Source organism: Thunnus maccoyii, chromosome 21 (assembly GCF_910596095.1).
Source record: "Thunnus maccoyii chromosome 21, fThuMac1.1, whole genome shotgun sequence".
NCBI lineage: Eukaryota > Metazoa > Chordata > Actinopteri > Scombriformes > Scombridae > Thunnus > Thunnus maccoyii.
Window position 1 is genome coordinate 22,611,481 of NC_056553.1, and position 18,907 is coordinate 22,630,387.

Consider the following 18,907-nt stretch of genomic DNA (forward strand, 5'->3'; position numbering starts at 1 on the left):
AGTCGCAGCAGTCACAACAGGACCAAAGCTCAGTCAGCTTTCCTGTCCAGGTTTGCTGCCGTCTTTTCTACTTGGTAAACATTTAACCTTCAGTACCAAGAGAACGTTGCATGTTCACTGGAGTTCATTTATCAGATGCTTACTTCCTTCATGTGTCTACTCAACTACATTTCAGAGGGAACATTTTTTAATTTTTACTCAACTACGTTTATGTCACAGCCATAGTTACCGGTAATTATTTCAGATTCAGATTTGAAATGTAAAACACATTATGTATTATACTGTATATATATTGTGTATATTTGTATATTGCTACTTTTACCAAAGTAAAAGATAATAATGATAACTTTATTTATATAGCACTTTTCAAAACACATTTGAAATGTAAAAACAAACTGAAAGCCATAAAAAGTAAGTACATTATAAAACACTAATAAATAAATAAATGCCATAAAATATAATAAGATCATCGAAAAGCAATTTTAAACAAATGGGTTTTTAACAGCGATTGAAAGAGGAGACAGAGTTGGCAGCCCTGATCTCCTCAGGCAGGTCTTTCCAAAGTCTAGGAGCCCTGACTGCAAAGGCTGTATCCCCTTTGTGTATAAATCTGGACCTTGGAACAACAACAAGCGATGCCTCTGATTATCTGAGGGAGCGGGAAAGGACACAACAAGAGATCTGATAGATAGCTTGGGGCGAGGCCTCACAGGGCTTTGTAAGTAATCAATAAAATCTTAAGATCACAATTCCTCTTCCACCACTTGGACACCTTTGTTTACAATGTGCATTAGAGGAGGCTTTTTTTTCTTTTGATCATGTTTTACGTCTTCATATGTGTTCAGTGTTCAATGTTCAGACAGACTGCACTACTTGTTGTAGTAAGTATATATTTTTTAAATGGCAGAATTTTATATTTATTTGCCTTAATGTGCTCCAAGCTTTGTTTTCTCTATTTCTTTTTAATTTTGTACAAATGTTTTTCAGCAAATTCAAATTGTTCATAAAGTGAGACCTGGATAATTTTTCTTAAAAATTTAAGTCATAATTCAAAAGGCATGTTTATTCACTGTTTTCAAAGATGACTGCCAGGAGTAATTTATCAAATCAAAAGGTTTAGAAAAGAAATATTACAAAAATCAATATAGTCATCGCTAGCAGTCAATTACTAGCACACAGTAGTCTGTACAAGTTGTATATAGCACTTATTGCAGTCAGTAAAAAATTGTAAGTTTCCCTATTGTGAAAAAGTACAAATAAACTAATAAAAACTAATCTTTTTGTTAGTATTTTGTTGTAAAAGTAGAAAATAACAGTTTTATGCTGCATTTCTATAAAAGGCACAAGCCGTAAATTTCAGTTACAACAACAATTAACAGTAACTTGCTGGCAACCCTGCTATCAGTTCATTACCATTTTTTGATGGAAAAATCTTTAACAGTGCATGTCTGCCATTTACTTCTCAGCCATCCAAAACTCCTTAGGAGAGAATATTTTGGATGAACTCCAGGAGACCACTTAGACAGTAATTGCTTGACGGGTGTTATGTGGACATCTAAAATAGACAGCTGGCAGGACAGTTGGGTGACCGCGGGGTGGGAGGGTAAGTGGGGGTGGAGTGGTGGAGTTGGGGTGGCTGTGTTGACTTTACATATGTAGTGAAAGGCAGTTCAGTTCAGTTTCTGATTAAAATGACAGAAGAGTCACTGGGAAGTGCTTTAATACAGAAAATGAAAAGTCAATACAAATGACAGTCTGTGTATTTGTGTTTTTATGCTTCTTTGTGTACACATTCTTGCCTTTTTCAGTCCAACTGGATGAATGTATGAAAGTGTGAGACTAACTTGTAATCCTTCGTGTCCATGTGGTTTTATTCATTCAGAGCCAAACTCATCACCTCAGTTCAGAATGACTTGCAGGCCAGACAAAATGAAATGCAGATTACTTTTTTAAGCTGGGTGAGAACAGATGTGGCCTTGCACAACACAACCACAGCTGTGAGTCTTCAGGGTGACAAATGCAAACCTTCATTTTTGTGTGATCTTCATCTTTACCTTTAGTCAAATGGATGATAGACATGCAATTCTGAAAATAAAATTAAAACGTGGCATGTCTTTTATGTGCTGCAAAGCACTGTGATTTCTTACAACAAATGAAAGAGTTGGCCTGATGTGGTTAAGTTTCCATTCATTTATGATTCACATATTATACAGTATGAATGTATCAAGAGGGAAATTAACTTTGAAGATTATACTACTGAATCCTATGGATTTTCATTTTTGCCTGGAAAAGAGATAAAAAGATGAAATGTAGATGAAAAACATATGATGAAAAAAATAAGTGAACCCTAACTAAGTTACAAATTTTACTTACCATCTCATAACTTTTACTCAGTAAGTTACATAATTTTCATTTAGTAAGTAAAACATTCACTTAACATGAGTATCTTTCTTTTCATCATTCCCTACTTTCCATCTAGTTTTTTCTGGCAGAAATGGCCTTCCATACAATCCCATGTAGCTATAGCTAGCATTTGTGACAACAGGATTTCTCTCTTTCTCTGAATTGTAAAAGAATATTTAATTAACTCTATCTGTTATGCACAAAAACAGAAACGCTGTATTCATACTGTAAATTTGATGATAATACTAACTCCCTCTTGATTACAGTGGTTTGGATTTGTGTGGTCACATTTTTACCTAAGAACAGCCTGGAAAGTGAGAGAAAAGAGCATGTTTGTACACTTGACTATAATAAGCATGATTAGTGACTTTACATTAGACATGTGGACCTGCAGTCTCCCCTAATCTTCCTCTTACTCTGTTGTCATAGAGAGTGTCTTCTGGGAGGGAACTGAGCACACTGGCTGCCAAGGTGAAGTTGTCATCAGGGTGATTGTGTGAGATACATTTTAGCCCTCTTGACCTGCAGATAAGAGGGAAAAATCACATTTGTGACAAAGCTGAGTGTTATACTTGAGTGTCATTGCCCTATAATGCTGAATGAGAAAAACATCTAATGAACCTACAAGTCATCTTTGCATTTATGCCAACTGTGTATCTTTTTGATTTTGTCTTTTACAGCTGTCTCCTCTCAGCCTCACTTTACCTTTAAATCTAGTTTCTACAAGTTCGGAACTGAGACCAGAGTTTATTCAGAATTTATGTGTCATACAAATTTACAAATTCATGTCAATGTCAATAAGTGCCACTAACTGCTTCACTGGTTTCTGTCAGATTTCTAAAGCTGCTAAAGCCAAAGGGTGTAGGCTGTTACACTGAGTGCTCCTTGATAAAGTTTTCTCCACAGCAGCAATCATAGTCATTTACCGTAAGGCAGCCACTGAGTGGCCCCCTAAAGACTGCTTCAGCTGTTTTGGTGAAATTACCAGAGCCAGCGATGCGTGCCTGGAGTGTATGTGGGTCAGCGCTATAGCATGAAAGAAAGCTTTTATTCTGACATGGGTCCCCCACTGCTGTGTCATTGTGTTCCCCCTGTCACAACAGACAGTGGTGGGTCATCAGCGGCACATCCTCGGCTCCGTGGGGAACATGATGTAAGAGTGTACAGGGATGCCGTGAGCAGCAGAGGCACTGCTGACACACCCAAATGTGTTTAGAAGAGCACCTCAGCACCCAAGACTCAAGACTTTTCCCTACTCACAGTTTATATTAGAAAGGTCTGTTGTTTAAAATGTCAGAACGAAAATCTCTCTGCAAGATTTACAAAATCATATAAGCTAACAGTGCACATTATCTATGCATGTTTTGTCTACCATAAAATCAGGATTATATCAAATTATAAGGTAATTTTTTAATGTATGAAATATAGCATATCTATATTTTTTGTTCCACTTTTTGTTCTCTCCATTACAACTGATAGAACTTCATCCAGTGATGAAGACCACAAGATACAGCTGAAAGCACTTAGGGTAATCATGTATTATTAAAAATGATTACAGTTATGTTATATTGTGTTATTAATCATTAATGTTTATACACCAGTTAGTGATATTTAGGGCGTCAGCATGAAAGTGCCAGGGGCTCAACAGTCCCTGGCAACTATTGTTTTTGTGCAGATTATTATTATTCTCCTACACCATTGCATTTTTGAGGGGCTTGAGATGCTTGAAAACTAACGAAAATTGGCACACACGTCAGAACTGGCAAAAATTGCAAAGTTCTATAGCACCCCCTAATTACTTTTTAGCATGCTAGGGGTTCTCGAAAACTCACAAAACTTTGCACATGCATCAGAAGTGGTGAAAATGGATATGTGATATTGGTGTTGGGCTTGGGTTTGGCAAGTTGGCTCAATAATGCCCCCAAACAATTTTCAAAGTCAAAGCCCCCACATTTAAATTTGATGTAGATGTACGAAATTTGGTAGGCAGATGTAACATCTCCAAACTTAAAAAAAGCTTCTTGGAGCCATACCCTAACTCCAACAGGAAGTCAGCCATTTTGAATTTACTGTGCAATAATTTTTGCGCAGTTTTTGCTATTTACAAGCGTTGTACTTTAACAAATTCCTCTTAAAGAATTAACCAGAGTGACTTCAAATTTGGTAGGTGACATCTAAAGACCTCTGCGATGTTAAATTGCAAAGCTTTTGAGTTTTCATGGAACACCTTTGGCATGGCGTGCCGATCAATTTGCATGTTTTGCCATGAAACAGGAAGTTGTTGTAACTCAAATGTACATTGTCCAATCTGCCCCAAATTTCTCATGCCTGATAAGAGTCCCGCCCTGAACACATCTACATGTCAACATCATCCAATTTACATGGAATTTATATGGTGTGGTCCACACATGATATACAGCAACATGACATCTAATTAGTAGGTGTTCTCTAGCGCCACATTGTGGACATAGGAAGTGATATTTAATTCCTTCATGCAACGTCCGATATTCATGAAAATGCATATACAAGTCACACTACCTCCACTAAATGATTTGCTGTATTAATAACCCACTTGTGTAGCATGGCCCACTGGCAACAGGAGATGTATATGCAATTTTGAATACATCATCTCCAGCATCTCCAGCACGTAGTCCATATAGGAAATAATATTTTCCTTATTCTGGCAGTGTCAAATGGTCACAAAAGTGAAGGTTTTTTAACTAACATGGGTCTTAGGCTCGGATGTGGCAAGATGGCATGATAGCGCCCTCTACAAAATTTCAACAAAGTAGCACTCGCGTTATGTTTAACCTAGATGTATAAAATTTGGTAGGCACATGTAACATCTCCAGACTTACAACAAAATCTTTTGGTGCCATGCCCCATATTCAAAGTTGGCCATTTTTAATTTAATGCTTATTTGAAGTGTATTTCTGACCATTTACAGTTGCTTTATATTTACAAAGTCCACATAGCGGATTCACAGGATCCACCCCAAATTAGATCAGTGAAATCTATAGACCTTAATGATATTAAATTGTGAAGCTTTTTAGATTTGTGGAATGATGTTGCCATGGTGAGCCGAACAACTGCACGTTTTGCCATGAAAGAGGAAGCTGTTGTAACTCGATTGTACATTGTCCAATCTGCAGCGGATGTGACATGTTTGATAAGAGCCCAAGCTTGAGGATTTCTACATGTTAGTATTGAGTCATAGTCATAGTACCATTGGCAACAGGAAGCAAGTTATGTCATGTTCTAAACTTCCTTTGATTTATATGAAACTTGAAGTGTGTGGTCTACATTTGATATGCAGCAACGTAATCTACATTTAGTGCATGTTTTCTAGCACCACATAGTGGACACAGGAAGTGATAATTATCTCCTACATGCAATGTCCAATATTCATGAAAATGTATATCCATGTCAGTTGCCCTCTGGTAAATGTATTGCTGCGTGTCAACCAACCTCCAGTAGCAATACCACAGCTGCGCGTGAGGTGCAGGGGCCCGTTCAACACTGCTTGCAGCTTTAATTCCTGTTGAAATGTTGAAAAAAACATATTATTAAAATTAAAACCAGTTGGGTTTTTTTAGCTCATGAAAAGTTAACATTATGGAGAAATATTTCATTCTACATACTATAGATTTATGTGATCATTCATATAAAGCTTATTTCTCTCAGATATAACCTGGGATAGCTGAAAAAACTGAATTTAACACATGTAAAAGTAGTTAAAACCAGCAAAACCATAACTTTAAAAGCGCGCTTTGCGACATTATAACAACAATGTAATTATCTATGATAATGAATCAAAGGTTGTTTGGCAGACAATCACAGGGGATGACAGAGTGAAGCTAAGAGGTAGTGATTATGGAAGAGGTAGGAGACTTAACGGGACTTGTTTTTGTCTGCATGCAGATGGCACACTGTTTGTAACGAGATCCTATGGGATGCACTATTCATAAGGGACAGATGTGTGTGTGCATGTATGAGACAGAGATACACAGAGAATATGAGTACACTTTACATCTGGACTTGTGTCAAAAAGTCAAAATTGTGTGTGACAGTAAATGTCTGTGCGATGTGCACGTGAGTCACAGCTGGGTCGGTGTGCAGTCAATGACAGCCAGGCGGCTAAAAATGGAAAAGATGACACACCCGCCATGATGCAGACATAATTGCATAAAAGATTTGATTCATCAGTGAGCAAACATGTGGTTTGGTTGGGACTTCGGCTCTGTCTCCTGTTCGGCCCTTAGGATTAATTTCTCTGCATTCATTGGATTTATTTTTACAGCCTTAATAATATTGGATTCATGACATCATTTTCATTGTTAGGGGTCCAAGCACTAACAGTGTTGGAACCCTATTTCTTTTGGTCTGGCTTTTATCATTAATATTCTTTTTCTGCTGACAAAAGTGATTGTCAAAGGTGGAAAAGTCAACTTTTCACAATAGAGATTAGATTGTTCGAACTTGAAGCACAAAAACAAAAACAAAAACAGGTCAACCATTTGGGGGCGCTGTTATAAAGACAAATGAGTTTTTGCTTCCAACTTACAAATCATACATTGAAAATTCAAATACTTTATATACATGCTTTACTTACATCAAGCTGCATCTCCTGATACAGGACACGCTCATTCCTACCTGTAATTTTTGTTCCGCAATTTTTTCCAAAATATGTAAAAACCTTCATTTTATACTTTGTTTGCTAGCCAAATGACTGTCATTTTTAGAACAAAACTGTATCTCATCAATTGATCTTCCAAATTACACAAAATTTAGTAAGCATATCCATTACGAGCTGCAGATTTACTTTGCTAAATTTGGTGTACATCCAACTATTTACATTTGCACTGCAATACATTTTTCAAATTTCACCCGTTTTTGTAAAGCATATCCTCCATCTGCTCCAGAAACAGCGCATCAAATTTGATGCAAATCTGCCAAACAGTGGGGCAAACATATGAGATTTATAACTCTTCATTTTGTGGTTTCATGTTGCCCTCTGGTGTCAGTGTTTGCACAGGTCTTTCTTTGACTACGCGGCCACTGCACCTGCACCTGAGTATTAGCACAGACTGATGAGATAATTGAGCTCCATGTTATTTTTGCTGCATAATACATGGTGACATAACAATTGAGAGGTGTAAATTGCTTTAAGTGGCACAACGGGATCAGTCATTTGTTACAGTGTTACAATTTCATTTAGCAGACGCTAATGTGTAACGCATTTGTATTTGTAACGTGTCAAATGTAAAGGTTACAGGATGAAACACTGAGGAGACACTGAAAAGAAACACTACATCATTGGCACCCTATAGTCATACCTCCTGCCTTTTCTCGTTTATATCTATATGCTATGGTTCTGTCCCAGTCTGGCTCTATGTTCCTCCACCAGTCCACCAGATGTCCTCAGGCTTTTCTGCCTATTTAAGACTGGACTGAGTGGACAGAGTTATATTTGAGGACCACTTAAGAAATTTGCTTTCTACATTGACTCTCGTTGGAACCAAGTGCTAATGTGAGCTGAAACACTAGTTATGTTATTCAGAGCTGCAGTTGTCTTTTATTTGGATTTATGTTGTTACATGCAGCCTTAATATGCAAGACACTCCGCTTTACAGACTGATTTACTCATGTTTTTGTCAACAGCAATATATGCTGAAGTTTATTTTGCTATGTGTGCTTGTTCTGACTTGTGCACTTATAGAAGTGGTGTTCATGTGAGTTCTTGGACAGTTTGATGATGGTTATATTGTTTTCTGGTTTTCTGTTTGCAATGTGTTTCCCTTCTGTGTTCCTGTGCTCCACACCTGCTCTGCATCAGTCTTGTTAATCCTGCCATGTGTCTTACCCAACCAATCAGCTCCCAGCCTGTCCTTGTGTCTTACCACCTGTCCCTTGTTGTTTCATTAGTTTAGTTTGTATTTAAGTCCTGGTTTTTAGTTCAGTTTTGTTGGATCCTTTGTTCAGTTTTACTTTTCCTGCACTTGAGCCAGAATAAAGACGCTTTTCTTCAGCTTTGCTCTGCCTGTGGTCTCCTGCATTTGGGTCCACCTGCTCTGCTCCACATAACACATTGAACATGAGAAAACTGATTGTAAAACATTATTCAACTTTTTTTGGTTCAACAAATGCATTTTGCATCATTGCTGGAAAAGGCTGGATTTCCACTAAAGGTGTTTTTTCCCCTATGTTTGACTTTTCTGACTGTAAAATAAAAACAACTTTTGTAGTAGTTGATCTATCAAGGTGTAAATCAAAGATTACGTTGTGGTCTCCCACAGCAATTACATTTGTGATGGAAAGGTCAGGTAACATGTCAAAAGTCTTGAGGGAGAGGGCTGTGTCATCAAAGTTCGGACCATAAATGATTAGCACCTTTACCTGAGCAGAGTAGATACCCTGTTACTATGATAAACCATGCTTTTGGGTCACTTATCGTGGAGATGTGTTTGAAAGGTATGTTTTTCTTAATACCAATCGCAAACTCAAACTCTGTGAGCTTTTGCTGGCAATGTGGATTGGAGATCTGCCCTGCTGCAGCTCCACCAATTTCACTCCGATGGTCTGATATGAGTCTCTTGAAGGAACTTTAGTTCACTTAATTGCATGACCGAGGCTGTGGACATTCCAACTAACCAAAGTGACACCACTGTGCGGAGCATCATCCCCGAGTACCATAAAGAAGTGCAAATTGTATTACATAAGCAGTGACATAGTAATTTGGCCCAAATGAAAAAACATGAAAACCACCAGGACAAGAACATGCATGGAACTATTACTTACCGACCCCGACATCCACTTCCCCAAACTAAGTGAGAAAAAATACCCAATGATACTGTCAACAGGCGTTGCTTCAACAACTTAGCTAGGTTAGCCAAAAGGCTAGCTAATTGCTTTGCAGTGACACTTCTAACTGCTAACTACAAACTTAGCTAGCATCCCCTCTGATAAACAAACAAATATTGATATGGTCAGTAACTTTACAATTCAAGTTAGCAGAAACACAACCTACAAAGTCGGCCTCTGAAATGAAAGAGTTAAGGCACAGGGGTTAAACTTTACAGTATTGACCTACCCAACAAGTGCAAGTCCACGTCCATGGCTCAGAGTTAGCTATCATAGCTGGCATGAGGTGTGCCTTAAATCACATACTTCTATACTTACACTTAACATTTTGAGTGTATAAGTGCGTTCACACTGAGAAGTATGGAAAAATGCAGTGTACTGTGAGTAGTCGGATGGTGCACTCAAAACGGTCAAAAAGTTGAGTGTGGAACTATGGACACTTCTCGCCCTTAATGGTCGCCATCTTGGCTACGTAGCGGAAGGGGAGGGACCACTTTTCAAACTGGAAATGGCGGCTGAGGATGTTGTAATGGTGAACATCGCTGCATTATACAAATCTAAGTTATACATGTGTTTCTCTAGCACTAAGCACCACTATACTGTTGTCGGATCTAAGCCATCAGTATGTTTATTAGGTTAATTTAGCAGTCTGTAATGATTTGGTAGCGCAAATGCTAACACTAGCTAATTCTTATTGGCGATCGTCATTTCCAGTAAGTGCACAACAGCTGTGTTTGATTCGAGACAATACTACCCTGTCAAAATTCGAGCACTACGCCAGTAAGTATATAGTGTATACAGTGTACTACATGAAAGTGTACTAACAGAAGTATGTGATTTGAGACACAGCCAGCCATCCTCACTGGGCAGGCAGATTGTCCACAAATAACTTGGCCTCCTCTGAGGTGTTGAATATTGACATACCAGTGCCCTGTGTAACTTGAAGGCGTGCAGGGTAGAGAATTCGAGTTTGCAGTCCAGCCTCCTTGAGGTTCTTCCTCACATCCCTAAAGAGTTGGTGCTGTTTCATTAGCTCTGCCGGGAGGTGAGGGAAAATGTGAATCCATTTTCCCTTGTAGCTCAGTGGGTATTGGTGTCGTGCCAGCCGCGTTATCAGTTCCTTCAGTCGAATGCTGTGGATCCTGGCTATCATGACTCGAGGGCGGGCAGGGTCCATAGATGGCCAGTCTGTGTGCCTGGTCAACCTCTGTTGGAGTAGGGAAATGTTCTGCGCCCAGTAAATCACAAATAAAGTTGGCAAGGAATTCCATAGGACGGCCACCTTTGTTTTTTTCTGGCAAACCCACCACTTTCATCTTCTTGAGGTCGTTCACTTTGTCCTGAAGCGATTTGTTAGCAGCTTCTATCTGTAGCCACTGCTGCTCTAGTTGGGTTGGCCAACTGTCATGGTCACTGCTAGCCTCTTCCACACTGGAGATCTGTGGGTGGCTTGAAGGGACACCTCCAGTGTGTTGTAGGGGTGGAACCAAATCCAAATCTGTTTTTTGGAAAAACACAAATAGTGGGGTTTTACAATTACTTATTTTGTACAAATATATTGAAAATTAAAAAACGTAAAAAAACGTCAAATAACAGCGCACAGGTCAGGACTCATAATGTAGTGAGGTTACATCTCTGTCTCAGTGCTGGCTGTCTCTGTGTCAAGGATGTATAAGTGGCTGAAGGTCTTTATGTCTGGTGGAGCTGAGACCTGGCTCAGTGATCAGTGCAGTCATCTGCACTGACCACTGAGTGTTTGAGACCCATGTGGGAACCCTCCCCCGCTACAATAGTTTATTGAAGAACATCTATTTCAACACTTTAACATCCTAAAATTAGAAGTGCAATAAAAACAAATGTTGTTACGCCTATTTCCACTTTTACGCGAATACAAATATGAATCTAGATAATTTGCTGCCTCAACAAATACAGATACAAATACAAATAATGGGCTCTCTGCACATTCCTAGTCTGTTGAAAAAGTCTTCCATCTTTTTGCTCATGTTGTCAATGGCTGCAAGAATGACAGGTGTTTCAGGGTTTGTATCTGCCGTTAGCATGGTGAGCTCCGATGCCCTGCCGCAAGGCTAATCCTCACATAGTGAAGGTTCTGTGTCTTCATTAGTGGTTTTCTTAATGGTGGTTTGCTTTCTAGATGACTTGTTTGTAGCCATTTTGTGCCTACACGGTTACAATGATGAGGAATACAAACTTTAAAGTGGTGGCCGTACTGTAAAGAATGTTACATTTCTTGAATCGTGATTTATCGGAAGGGAACTCTAGGAAAGTATGTCTACACCACCACATGCACTCTAGTTTCCCCGGAGCCCATTCCGTTGATTGGTTAGCTTCAGGAAGCTGTATCACAGCTGACTTCCAGCTGCTCGGGAGGCTACGCCAACAAATTGTGAAACAAACTAGAGTAGTAGGATTTCACTCCTCAGATATATCTATACATGTTCGAGCTGGAATCTGATCTGAAATATAAGGGTGGACAAAACATGGAAAAACCTTTAGCCTTTCCATTAAGGCTCCCAACACAATATAGGAAGTCCCATAATCTTTCCACAATGTCCTGCACATCTCTGTGAAAACAATTTTGAAGCTGTTGAATTCAACCTCTGGCTCAGATCGATGAAGCATTGTGTGAGGATTTGTGCAAGATAAACAGGCACAATAACAACAACAATACCAAATCATAAAAACTAAAAACAGACATGGAAGAATTTAGGTGCACTTCTTTATCCCTCTCTCACATCAGGTAAACAAGCACAGTGAATTCCCCCTCATTCTGCCTTGAGATGTTCACAGGTCTTACATACCATATCCTCCTCCAATGCTACCTACACTGTAGGTATTTATGTTGGAGCTGCAGTAATCACCACCATAATCTGTTGCATCAAGTATAAATCTTGTCTCAGTTTGCTGTACCTGTATGTCACACAATATTGAAATGACAATTTATATGGGAATTTTGAGTAATAACCAATAACTGCTTATGTGAGAGAGCTACTGGATATCTGTAGTTATTAAAGTTTGTCAAAAACACTAATGTCATATACATTTGTTATAAATGCCTCACAGAGATTAAATACAATTTTATTTTACAAAAAGGATCATTATTCAGAATGCAAGAGTTCCCATATGACATCATGTATGGGTCATTCTGTGTCAAATCAGACAGAATCCCAGAAAGTGGTTGTGGCACCATCTCAGATTTTGTTCAAAGTTTGTCCATGTAACATTTGGATCCCAAACCTAAGGCCTGTAAAATAATTTCGTTCAATGTCAATGTTTTTATATTACTTTTACTTACTTTTTTTCTTCGTTTTTACATGCAAAAACATCTTATCTGAGAAGCCATGTTTGGGCATTAATATCTCAACATTCTAACTTTATTTTATATTATTTTATTTTATTTTATTTTATTTTATTTCTTTGACTGCGAAGCACTTTGTAATTTTATTTTATTTTATTTTATTTCTTTGACTGTGAAGCACTTTGTAATTTTATTTTATTTTATTTTATTTCTTTGACTGTGAAGCACTTTGTAACTGGTGCTTATGAAAGGTGCTATATAAATAAACTTTGCTTGCTTGCTTAAAGTATTATACCTAGCCTCACCAAACTTTGTAGGATGGAAGACAAACATGTTCTCAGTATGACTGAACCATTAAAAATTGTACTGCATGTATTGATTTTCTATAAGGCCCTAGATTTGGAAAAAAAAAAGTGCAAAATTCCCAAATGAGTGATATTGTGGGTATCAATGATTATAATTAAAATTTTATTAATTTTGTTGTTATGGTACCTGAAGATTCCCTAGTGTTTCCCTGTTTTTTCCCTTCCCTGTGTTCCCAGTGCTCCCCTGTCTCTCTCTCTGTGTTTATGTTTTGTGTGGGTGTGTGTGTGTTGGCCTGGGCGTGGCTCTCCTGGCTCCCAGCTCTACACTCTTGTCTGCAATCAGCTCATCACCTCTCCCAGTCTGCTCACCTGCCTCTCATGAGCTTGCAGTATATCTACCCCGGCTCTACTCCAGTGGTAGCTTACACGTCAGGCCTCTCATTTGTATATGGTGATTTCTCCAAGTTTGGTATCATTGCTAACTGCCAGTCCTCTGCCTCAGCCCGCTTCATGCCCACTCCATCCACCTCCATTCCCCACTTCCCTGGAAATAAAGCCTTATTTCATTCACTTTCACTCTAGTCTGTGTCTGCGTTTGGGTTCACATTGCAAACCACAACATTTGTGCCAATATTTGAGGTCTCTACCACTAATGGACATGAAGACATTAAGAATAAAACAAGGCATGGTAGCGTTTTCATTTTCATAGGACCAAAACAGTATGTGAGGTAACTGGTAGGAACATGAAAATGTATGTGGAAATAGATTAATGTATGGTCATTTAGTGTACAAAGTGCCAATGTCATTCCATGTTCCCTTCATAGATAAATACACATAGTTAAAGGCATCGTTTAACCCTAGGAAAAAAAAATGTCCATAATGAAGCAGGGTCTTCCCTTATTATCTGTACTTATTTACATCCCATCGTCTGATTTATGGAGTAAAGAAATACATATTTTACTGTAGGTCATTAATAAATAATTAATAAACACATCCAACCTTTTATGTGGAAACACATTTAGATACTCCCACTAGAGCTGGAGAGGGCAATTTAGGATACCACTTATTCCTCCTTTATACCAGAGGTTTTATCAAAATATTTTACTACTAGTCAATATCCAGGACCTTACCGGAGACACAATTCCCATCTCAAATTCCAAGGAACATACTGAAAACATATTTATCCTTTATCTCTTACAATTCCTATGACACAAAAATTCAATAATCATGGAGATACTGAAGCAAAAAAAATGTAAATGAAATGGATGTTTTTCTGCCATAGGTAAAATATCTCTCAAATCTGTGTCTATTTTTGTATGAAGGAAAAAAGGAAGGACATTGGTGCTTTGTACCCTTAATACCCATACATGTACATTTTTATGTTCCTACTAGCTACCTCACATACCATTTGGAAATGATCAAAATATGCTACCACACCTTGTTTTATTCATAATATCTTCATGTCCATTGCTGGTAGAGACCTCAAATATTGGCACAAAATTAACAGAAGATTGTAGTTGCAGAAAAAATAATGATTGATATCATATTGGTGCAAAAATGTGGGTTTGTGGTACCCTCAATATCCTGTGGTACACTCTTTTAGGAATTTTGCACTTTTTTCCAAATCAAGGGCCTTATAAAAATAAAATGGCATGCAGTACATTTATTGCAAACAGAACACATTTGTCTTCCATTCTACAAAGTTTGGTGAGGCTAGGAACAATACTTTTCAAGATATTAATGCCTAAACATGGCTTCCCAAATAAGGCGTTTTTGAGGCTATAAGAATTCATCAAGGGCCGACAAAATATGAAAACATAGGATTTGAGCAGAAATATTTTACAGGCCTTGGTTTTGGGACCCATTCATGATATAGAGAAGATGTGAACAAAATCTGAGATGGTGCTGTAACATCCATATCTGATTTGATACGGAATGACCCTTATAACAGTAGCAGTGAAACAAAGAAATACACTGCATATCTACATAACGCTTAAACTAAAAGTTTTTTTTATGCTGCATCCATTTTGCTGTCAAATGATTATTTAGAATCTCTATAAATTTTGTGTTTTCTTTCATTTTTACATTGTGATGTAATAGTGAGCTAGATTAGATTGGATTATTAATTTAATTTGCTTCAGGGTATTACACTTCTGACAAAAATGTTACTTTATTTCTTTTGATTTCCCTGCTGAACCAATAACATACTAATATGGACCCTAAAACCAAAGCACATACCAAACCATGAATGGAAAAACCATGAACCATGAAATGAATACTGTTACATCTCTACCAGGAGGTCCAATCTCTTCACCTCCCTTTGTAAACTATGCTCTGTGGATTGTTTTGTCCCTGTTTTTTATTTGTGCAAAATGCAATGTTTTTGCCTCTTATCACCACCTTTGCTGTTTTCCAGAGGGTGCAAGTTGATATTTCTGGAGTGCTGTTGGTCTTTGTGATTGGAATATTGAGGTGTTGAATTGCCATCTAGCAGGGGGTCAGGGTTTCCCCATTCAGTTTCGGAGAGATTTGTTTCTCTAGGGGAGGTGAGTTATTGTATTTACCTGCCCTGTATGTGGGTAATTTTTTACCCCCTTGCCTGTAATAATTAGAGCTGCGATCACCTTCTGTTTTTCACTGAATGCACTGGTGGGCTGAAAAAGTGATACTGTTTTGGCAAACTGAAGCCATTGAAAGCATAATGAATTAGTTATTAGTAGTTCTGTTTAGTGGATCAGAGCAGATTAGAGGGGGGCATGTGGTGGTGGAGACATGTTGATATGGATGTTAATGGATGGTTCCATTTACAGCTTCACTAGCTTGTTGTGCTACATGTCACAACTTTTTGACTTTGTACTGAAGTTCTTTGTGAAATGTATAATGTAGCACAAAGTCAAAAGATTGTGTTATGAAGTACAACAAGCTAGATATTGTGTAAAACAAATTCAGTGTGATTTAGCAAACAGAAAAATAGCTTTACATTTAACATTTCTTAATTGAAACAATAGATAAAGACATAAAGAAATAATAAGAGACCAGGAACAGGATAAGTTTGGGTTTTTTCAAGTCTTCCTTAATACAATACTGATATGCTAATATGTACGTGGAAATGGGTCTTGGTCACTCTACTGTCCATCATGTTCAAAATCAACTGTCAATGCTCCTTTCTGTTATTGAATGGGAGAGCAGCATTTTTCATTTTTAGAAAAAACAATGCTGTATCTCACCAATAGATACACCAAAATTGCAAAAGCACATCCAGCACGAGATGCAGATTGACCATGCAGAACACCCAAAGAAGGGTGCTGTATTAACTCACAAATTTCAAGTTTCACTATATTTGGTATGCAACTCCAATATGGGCTCAAAATTCAGTGTGGGAAATTTGATGCAAATCTGACCATAGGTGGCGCTGCAGCAAGTTTTCAAAAAAAAAATATAGATGAAGAATTCCTCCTGGTTTACAAATAACTGCTCCAAATGATGCAATATTCGAGAGCACATACAGGATCCACTAAGGTATTGTCATGTCAGTTTAGGTTAAAATCTAATCATGTTTCATATCAAAAATATTAATTTAAAAATAGGACCCCTGTTGCCCTCTGGTGGAGTACCTGTGTCTGCACAGGAAAGGAGGACCTCTTTTCAGGAGGTCACTGAGGTTTCATTATATTGTATGTACTGGTGTTTAGCTAAGGCTGGTAAGAGACTGACTCCTTGCATAGGTTTGCACATTCTATTGTGTTATAATGCCCCAGCCAACTAGTTCCATAATATTATTCTCAATTGAGCTCAACAACTCATTTTTGCTGCATAATACATGGAGACATTAAACCTGAGAGTTGCAAAGTACTGTAAGTGGAGGCAGGCAGGCTTACACTCATGCAAGGAGCAATTTATGACGCACTTCTATCTCCCCTAAAATATTAATAAATGGATAAGCAAGGATGCAACGTGTCCTTTATGTTCAGGTATATCTTCACTTTGGCACGTTCTATCAGCCTGTGTCAAGGGTGATACACCTGGAGACATAACCAGGTGCTGGAATGTCTATCGGCATCAAGCATGTGTCTCATTTCTTCGCTGGATGAACAAACTATAGTAATTAAGAAATCGATTCAAAATATTTCAAGAAAAGCCTGTTTGGGCTACCGAAGCTACTGTACAGGGGAAAACTGGAGATCAATCACTAGAGTCAAACTGTGTGTAAACCACCTCATGTTGTACTGAGCTGCACTGATGAATAAAGTGAAAGAGGCATTTACACTGAAAGCAATTTCCAAAAAATCATTTTATCATACTATCTTGGAGTTGTCTCTTCTAAGGTTTCTTTTATTATTTCCTCTTATGTTTCAACAGTTTGTTGGGAACTTTTTCCTTGTCTTCTTAAAGATCTTGGGATGGTTTGGGAACCATTGCTGCATGTGATATTTGGCTGTACAAATAAATTACAATTAGACTTCATTTGATTTAATATTACCCTCTGTCCTTGCTCTGTGTCAAATAAATCCATGCAGAAAATGCCTAATATACTTGTACCCTGTATGTCAGAGGTTGTAGTTTATCACAGTGACAAAAGTGCAAACTCAGTGATGGTTTCTCTATGTGCCAAAACAAAGAGACTACTTTCACCTCTATCTTTGGCTTGATCTGTTGTTTGTTTTGTGTTTTTATTTTTATGTATTTTTTTTAACTATTTTCTATTGCTTTTATGTTTTTGACTATACATTGTTGTCCTCTGTCAGCGGTACATTCCTGTGTGTTTCCTATGTGATTAATTTAACAAAACCATCCCAACTCAAGGTCCATTTACTAGTTTTTCCCAAAGATTTTCCAAAGAATTTCCAAAGCAATGGCTTGGCTTGGCCTGTTATAAGTGTGTGTGTGCATGTTAACCATGTGATTTGGTTAAAGTTTTGGAAAAAGCTGGTAAGTGCATCTTGGATTGGAACTGTTTCTATTTCCAAAGTCAAGACTGAACTTAAGTGTTTAATGTCTGGCTGCAAAGCAAATTTTCTTTAGGACAACAACAGAGTTGCAGTTGAAAAGGTGAGAAATTTATAATATATTTCTTGATCCACATTTACTTAAACAAAGTGTATAGATATAGATGTTCAGGCATGAAAAAAACTTTTTCCCAGTTTGAGTCCACCTAAAGCTACAGTATGATGCTGGTGCTTACAATAGCAGGTTTTGAAAGAGGGGTACTGTAAGAGGAAACTGAAAGTGGATATAAACAACCACTTACTGAGGATCAATGGGGCAGCTGGGGTTTGGAATTACACAAACCTTCTCCATGTTTCCAAATTCACTGCGGCCTGCCCTCCGGTTGCCCTCTTGTCCTCCCTCGCGCTCTCACCCGTTCCCATCTGCCAGCCTGGAATGACAGGATACATGTTACAGTGGCTTTGCTTGCAGAATGATTGACTCACTGGCACTTTCACAGCAGTGACACCAGCAGATGCTTATTTCAATGACATTTCTGAGGAGGACATGATATTTTCTTGTCCTCCTTAGAAATGTTAAGATTAGAATCTTGATTATCAAGAGGCAAAGTAGAGTTCAGGGTTGACCGCTTTGCCTAAAGGCATCATGAAAGAAAAGTTCTTTCTCTCCTTTTTACTTTACGTATTTATATCAAAACAAAAAACATAATGCTGTGTGTGGTCTCAGGGGACCAGCATAGCTATTTATCTGCACACGTACTATGTTACTGGTTAAATACTGGTGGCAGATAACATGAAACCTGCTAATATCTTCTCTGGAGATATATTGGTGATTCAGGTTTCTCTCTTGTTGTCCTGTAAGCCCTGTTTCTCTCCCTCTGCCCTTCTCTCTCCTCTCCCTTCTATCTCGCTCTCTGTTTTGAGAGGTCTGTCTGTCTGAAGCTTTGTCTCAGCTGCTGCCGGGGTGCGGGGTTATTTTGAGAAGTGGACAAAGAGGAATGGGATAGTTGGCATACCAGCGGGGACACACACACCACCATGCACCCATCTGGCTGCAGGCACACAAGAACACG

General features: G+C 38.2%; 1 protein-coding gene across 1 annotated transcript; it reads right to left on the reverse strand.

Moving 5' to 3' along the window:
- Positions 1 to 1,703: 1,703 nt before the first annotated feature.
- On the reverse strand, positions 1,704 to 18,284 carry LOC121888570. The gene is made up of 5 exons (XM_042400194.1): positions 18,248 to 18,284; positions 10,572 to 10,762; positions 10,189 to 10,492; positions 5,872 to 5,941; positions 1,704 to 2,925 (listed from the first exon to the last, which is right to left on the reverse strand). The coding sequence occupies exons 1-5, from the start codon at positions 18,282 to 18,284 to the stop codon at positions 2,778 to 2,780; spliced, it is 750 nt and encodes a 249-aa protein (XP_042256128.1). The 3' UTR covers positions 1,704 to 2,777.
- Positions 18,285 to 18,907: the final 623 nt, after the last annotated feature.

What these genes read in the sequence shown, in the direction of transcription:
- LOC121888570 (XM_042400194.1), bottom strand. Translation starts at nt 18,284, where the DNA reads ATGTATCCTGTCATTCCAGGCTGGCAGATGGGAACGG. An exon ending in AGGCTGGCAGATGGGAACGG is followed by an intron (nt 10,763 to 18,247) that starts GTGAGAGCGCGA and finishes TCCAAAAAACAG; the next exon opens with ATTTGGATTTGGTTCCACCC. An exon ending in TCAAGTTACACAGGGCACTG is followed by an intron (nt 5,942 to 10,188) that starts GTATGTCAATAT and finishes ACATTTCAACAG; the next exon opens with GAATTAAAGCTGCAAGCAGT.